Raw genomic sequence first — 7,020 nt, forward strand, 5'->3', positions numbered from 1 at the left:
GTGTGCAAGAGACATAACCTATGAAAAATGCTGAAAACATATGGAAGCAATAATCTGTACTTTTTTTTTTGAAGCAGTAACAAATGTTTCAGAATTCGGTGTTATTCATTCATGTGCTGTGTTACAAATATTATTGTTTCTGCTCTCTGGAGGAGGAGGTAGGCATCAAACTGGAGACCCAAAGGCACCCAGGGATGTATACAGGAGCCTACTGGGGTGTACCTCCCATGCGCAGCATCAGAGCTGGGGGAATGCAGACAAAGGCTGCAAACATACAGAATTTCTCACTCCTCATGCACAGCAATCTCCAGAGCACTGGGCACTGAACAAACACGCAAACAAAACAAACATCCACTGCCACAAGCAACTCCCTGCCTACAGTCAACAAAGCAGAGAAGGGAGTTGCAAAGCAACTTGTGCACCATCACCCAACAATATCAAGCACCACTGGGCGTCCGGTCCACCACCTCATTTTGGGTCACCGTCCCATGACACACAGCTCTTTACCTTGTCGATAGGTTTTTGTGATCCAGTGGTCAATCACAACCCTTTGGGCTGATCACCTGGGATCTCCAGGCGGATCTCTCCTGAAAAGCTGAAGTTTGTCTCTGCAGATGCTCCCTGACCCAACAAGGCCAGATGAGATCAGACTTCAGTGGGACTGACTGCTGAAGATTATAGCAAGATACTGAGTTATGGAAATAAATAAATAAATCCTCTAAACAACTGTATGCAGCAAAATTTGTTAATACGGGATATTACTGGATACTACATCAGGTAACATAAATTTGCCCTGGAAGTTAAAAGCCAGGCACTGTGTGCTGTACAAACACACACCACTGATATTAAGAGCATGACATGTGACAGCAACATATGAAGAGAAGCAGATCTCTTCCCAGGCAAAATGTGATTACAAGGGACAAAGATCACACGATGTATGCAAGCAAAAAGATGCTCCAAGAAAAGATGTATGACATAATCTCACACTGAAACTAAAACCCTGGCAAACCAGTCTTTGTCTTTATGTCATGTTTATTACTACTTTTCAAATGCTTCTGCAAACCAGAAGAATAACTATGGCAACAAAGACTTCTCCAAAGGTTTTCATACTCTATTTTTAAAATTGTCTTCTCTGTCACAGCATCTGAGTTCCTTCCCTCAGAAACTGGCCGTATGCCACTGCCTCTGCAGGCTTTGCAAACCAGGTGGTACATCCCCCTTTCCTCAAACCAAAACTCAAACACCATCCTGAGACCTGGGTGTCCTGCATCTATGTTTTTAGCTGGTGGGTTTGGAGAAAGCAGAGAGCAGGGAACAGTAAGGTCTGTTGAACTGCAAGAGTATTTTGCAAGGCTTTCTCCATGGTTCCGTGTGCTAAACACATGCGCCAATCTCCCAAAGGATCTGCTGTTTTAACTGCGGCACTAAGGCTGCAATTTTACTTCAACCAGAGTAAATCTGAAATTAGTTCTTCACAGTAAGCTTAATAGCAGCAAAAGCCAACCATTTGTCACCTTTAAGGTTTTCATACTCACACTAATTGCACCAGGACTAGGTTATAAATTCCCTTCCCTGCTCCTAGACCACCTCCCTGGAAGGCTTTTCTCTACAAGACATTATGCAAAAGACACTCCTAATGGCTATTCATTCACCAAACTACAGTGACACCTTTATTTAATGCCAAAGCCTGTTAACAAGCTGAATGGCACACAGTTTAATGTAATGCAGATCTGATTAGAAAACAGCAACCAGGCTCCTAAGGAGTTCCATTTTTACTGAATTTGATTTCCCTTTTTCCACACAAAGCCACCTTTCAAGTATTGACCTGTATTAATGAGGATATGGTTATGTACACCACATTTCCATCCTCCAGACTGGAGCCCACACAGATGAACTCAGTCCTTCTGTACTTTGCTGACAACCCACCACAGCTAAAAGCGATGAGACAAGAGGAAGGAGTTGTTTTGCTGCTCAGGCCATGAGAAATTCAGGGTTTTACTGGTTATAGTTTGACAGCCGTGTCCTCATAGACTTCGCGCCCAAGGGGGGTGGAATTTAATCTTCAGCCTTCTCAGACAAACCACTTACTTTCTCCTCTTTGGGGCTAAATGATTTAAAACTAAAAATTGAATTTCTGCCTTACAACAAAAGGCACATATCTGTGGCGTGCAGAAGAGAGCTTTGAGGGGTAAGATGTAGGCTCTAGTTCGGCTCTAGTTTAACCGAGGTGTTTTCAATTCCTTGCTTCCACCAGATTAGCATGAAATAGGCTGGCACTCGTACAGGATAATTCACCCATTACCTTGAATGTGGGATTATAATTTCAGAGCAAAATTACGAAGATTCAAAAACAAACTTAAAAAACCAGGGACGTTACTTAATTATTTAACAATCCCCTTTCATCTTCTTTCTGCACATCACCTACAGTACAGAGACCAGGCTTATTCTGAAAACAGTTCTGCAGAGTATAATTTATTTTCAAGAGGTTTCCCTGTCTCAGGAAGCATGCCTGTGCTTCCAGGAATGATAAATTCAACAAATGTTCAGAGCCATCTCTGAGAAAAGTGGCTTTTAAGGCAACAAGCACAGGAATCTTCATCGTCTAACAAAGCAATCTGCCTGCTTGATGGAATGCCTGCACAGATCACGCCTAAAATCACAGGTAAGTAGAAAATACACAGTCCAGCATAATTAGGTATAGACAATGCCTGTCTCAGCAATGGTTTCAGTGTCTGCAAGTTCATAAATTCTGTCTCCCTAAAGCGTTATCACCACTCGGCATCTTTGAAGCAAAAACGTTCAATTTACATTTATCAGCAAAACTCCGCTGTTTAAAGGATTATAAAAAGCCTTACAAATCTCTACTGGTCAATTGGTCCAGAGTTATATCCCTAGTCTGAGGATCTCCTTGCAAACCCTTGTTTTCTTTCTATCTCACTCTGCATGTTCAGGTGAGCAGCCCCACCAGTCAGTGGCTGCATCACCTCATGCACAGAGGGCACAGGCTCCTCAGCATGTTTTCAGCCTACAAAACTACTGTGAATAATTTGCCTGCTTATCTATTCCTGGCATTAATAGACCACTGGCTAGTAAAAAATGAACGCATTTCCTCTCTATTGTGTTCTGGCAAATAGGCTGCTTTTATTTGGCTTAATTGCGTAATTACTCTTATATCAGGCAATTAAATAGGAATGCCTGCAGGAGGGCTCTCAGCTCATCGAGTCCTGGTGTAAGGTCTAACCTGCTCAGCGGGACGAAAACCTGGAACATGAAGGCTGCAGTGCCTCTGGGGGCTGACCCCACCCATACCCAAAGGGTCCCCATCCTTCTCCTGCTCCAGGGAATGTGACTGCTTCTTCCCTGAGAGAAAGCTGCTGGAAAAATCCATACTGTTTTATCAAAAATTCTTTCCCATGTCTGGGGTTCCTCAGCAAAGGAGATGGTTACGGGTAGTCCTGGCAGGCTGGAGCCTCCTGCACATGGGGTTGGCAGGATCTGGCCAAGAGGCACAGTGTGCCAATGCAGAGGGCACAATCTGAAAAGAGCTGCAACATCCCTCTCATCTGATACTCCCCAGGCAGCTGGGTGCCCCTTCTTCTGGGCCATTTGGCATCTGGTGGGATGCTATAAAAATTCACTTAATTCTTCAAAAGCTACTGTACAGTTGTACCCTCTGACATAACAAAACATGAACCACGGCACCTCACAAGTCCTTGGAGCAAGGGAGAAATATTGTTGGTGACCATGGCTTTTCTTCTTATCCTTCATTTGAAAGATCTCCTTGACACTTTTAAGCATTACAAAGCAGCTCTGAAGTGACACGAGGAAACCCAGGACAGCCTGAGAAAGCCCTGAAAAGGAGACAACTCCGGGGTGACCTTCTGAATCTGCCACATGTGTGTTAATAGATTTATATCATTGGGAGGGTGTCAAGAGACCATACCTCCTGCAGCCCAGGAGAAAGGGACACCTTCAGCTCCTGAAGGTCTGAGGTAGGACATGATACACCTGGATGTGGCATCAACACCTGCAGAGGGCCAGGCTGGAGGACCATGGCGAGCCCCACCTGCCGCTGTGCATCCCTCAGGGCAGACCTCACCCTCCAGAACCTGTCCTACCACACCCTGGGGCAAATGCCACAGGGAACGATGATTTGCAAGGCTGAACATTAAGATAGAACTCAGAAGGAATACATCAATCCCACTCCTTGCTCTGAACCCAAGCTTTAATCTGGTGAGACACAGCTCTGAGAAGTAGGGCAGAGGCTGGGAGGAATGCCAAGCACAGCAGATGCTGTAGAATAGGGTATACCCTGAAAAATAAGGTTAAAAGGTCGCCAAGGGCTCCCTGGCCTACTAAGACTGTGCACAGCTCCCAGAGCCCACAGCCCAGATTTAATATTACCAAGTCCCAGATCACCCATCAGCAGGAACTCATTTCGAGGCAGCAGAACATGGGGAGGGGAGAAGGAGCTGACCCAGGAGAAGGCCAGGGCTTGCTTTGCTTAGCAGGCACCAGTGCTGTCAGGTTTGTAAAGAGACACAATAGAAACAGCCAAAAATACTTGTTCATTCCTACACACTCCCATCCATTTCAACAGCTAAATCTCTGCTTGGCATCACTGACAAGGGCTAAATCCAGTCACAGGGGAGGCAGGAGTTTCATGGAGCGGTTTGGTGCAGACTGCCAGAACCCCTTCAGCTCCGTTTTCCCCTTCCCACCCCACGCAGGTTGTCCCTGCCAGGTGAGGGCGGCTTCAGCCCCCGGCATGACCCAGAGCAGCAGGACGAGCCCCTGACCGCAGCGGGGAGGCTGCGAGTTGGTAATTACCAAACCAGTTACCCCAGTCCCGCATCTGGATTCTGCTGCGCCCCGCACCGGCGGCGGCCACGGCCACACCTGTGGGGCACACCTGTGTGGGGCTGACCGTGTCCCCAGAACGCCCACCCTGGGTGGGCAACACGCTTCGGACTAACACAAGCACTCCCAAAGTAGCCACATCTGCACCCCGGATGCGCACGGAACTGGGAGGGAGCCGCAAAACCCTGCGAAGGGAGAGCCAGGATGGGACCTATCGTGGGGGGGACGGGGGCGATGGGCCGGAGGATAAGCGGGGTCTCGCCGGGCCTTACCTCCACTCGTGCAGGGCGAAGCCGGGGCACTGGTCCCCGCAGGTGTTGCAGGGCTGGCCCCGCTCCGGTTCCCCCGACGCCGTCAGCTGCAAGGAACGGCAGAGTCAGCACCGGCTGCGGGACGAGGGGGACGGGAACAGGCACCCGGGAGATAAGGAAAGGGGCACGCCCGGGGGAAAGGCACCCGCACGGCTGGGAGAGGGCAGGGGAAAGGCTGGAGGGGGGACGCACCCCAAGTAAGGGGCACATGTGGACGGCGGGGACCCGCTCGGCGCCGGGGCGCAGCGGGAGCGGGCGGCGGAATGGAGCCACAGGTTGGAGCGTGGCGGGGAGAGAAGGGAGAGAGACCCCCCCGGCACTCACCGAGCGGCTGGAGAGCCGCTTGCGGGAGCCGCGGCCGAACATGGCAGCGCTCCCGGCGCAGAGCCCGGCGCAGCCCAGCCCGAGTGCGCGGCAGCAGCGGCCGCCCCGGCCCGGCCTGGCCCGTCCCCCCCGGCGGCCGCCCCTCGGCCGCGCTCCCGCCCCTCACCCGCCCCTCGGCCCGGCAGGCACCGCCCCGGGAGGGACCGGCTCCCCCCGCCCCGTCCCGCTGTCATCGCTCCGCTCCGCAGTTTGCCGTGCTCCCCGAGCCCTTCCCGGCGCTTGCTGCGGTGCCGCCGGCCTCGGGAACGCCGCGCTCGGCCGGGTCTGGAGTGGGCAGTGCAATGTCCTCGTTACGCTCCACAGCTCGGGTGGTAGTAAAGAAGCTGAGCTCCCGAAGGACAGAGGTAGGGCTCAGCAGGGCTGAAGGGCGCACGCTGCGCTGTGCAGGGGGATTTTACTGGCCCAAGCAGGGAGCGAACATCCAGGGTTCCTGCAGGGCGTCTGATCCGCTCCTCAAGGAGAATAGGTTTAGTCCACAAACACCAGCAGGGTGTAGGGAAAAACACTCACGGGAAATATATTTGCAGCCTGAGAAGCTGGGCCGGGACACAGAGCACCTGTTACAGCCCCGGAGCTCACGGTCCTCCCAGAGCTGCTTGTGGGCTGGCAGGGCAGTGAGCCTGGGATCTGTGGGGCTGGGAGCTGGGAGCCTGGAATCCATGGGGCTGGGAGCTGTGAGCCTGGAATCCATGGGGCTGGTAGCCTGGCATCCATGGGGCTGGGAGCCGTGGGGCTCCCAATGCATCAGCCCACTCTTTTCATATGTACAATGCACTAAAAGCAATGCCCAGAGCCAACAACCAGCCCGTGTCCCTGGGGTTTGCAATCAAACAGCACATCTGGCGCAAGGCAGAGCAAAATGAACCGTGGGGAGAGGGGGAGCAGCAAACGCTTCACAGAGCACCGGGCTCCTCAGAAACTCATCCCCAGTGGGGCTGGAGCAGCTTCGCCATTAGCATTTCACGGCTTCCCCCAGGGCTGTGGTTGTTTGCAGATCCTGTCAACTCCTTCCCTCCTTCCCTACCTCTTTGTTCCCTTGCCTTGCTGCGTTACAGCTGGTTAAAATGGTAAACCTTTGATTTTTTTTTTTTTTCATCTAATCATTCTCATTTTTGTCAATTTTTCTCTTGTATCTTCCTCTCTGGAAGGCTGATATGAGGCTGGGAGCTGTGTAGATGAGGTGGCCTTTTGAAGAGTCTCAGGCAAAAAGTTTTGGGGAGATTTTCACTCTTTCCTGCTGTAAATACTGTGCTTCCTTTAAAAAAACCCAAATAAAACAAGCAAACCCAACCTACAGGAAAAAACCCCACACAGAGGACTTTGTCATGGAGAAAATTGCCTTTTCCACAGGCTTTCTTCATGGCACTGGGAAAATATTGAATGCTCCCTGCTCTGTTTTTCTGTGGTTGCTATTTTTACCTTTCCAAAACCCTCCAAGCTTCCCTCTATTGCTTGCTTCTGCTCA

At 50.8% G+C, this 7,020-nt stretch overlaps 1 protein-coding gene across 1 annotated transcript in view; it reads right to left on the reverse strand.

The window, feature by feature from the left end:
• The window catches only part of PRICKLE2 (prickle planar cell polarity protein 2), a gene marked incomplete at both ends in the record, with an annotated part of 107,373 nt that extends 101,836 nt beyond the window's left edge, over positions 1 to 5,537 (reverse strand). The window contains 2 exons of the mRNA XM_082288524.1: positions 5,133 to 5,218; positions 5,496 to 5,537. Coding sequence (XP_082144650.1) covers positions 5,133 to 5,218; positions 5,496 to 5,537 — 128 coding nt within the window. The remainder of the gene's footprint in view (positions 1 to 5,132; positions 5,219 to 5,495) is intronic.
• Between the last annotated feature and the right edge of the window lie 1,483 nt (positions 5,538 to 7,020).

The sequence above is a fragment of the Coloeus monedula genome (genome assembly GCF_965178545.1).
Source record: "Coloeus monedula genome assembly, chromosome: 11".
In the NCBI taxonomy this organism is placed as follows: domain Eukaryota; kingdom Metazoa; phylum Chordata; class Aves; order Passeriformes; family Corvidae; genus Coloeus; species Coloeus monedula.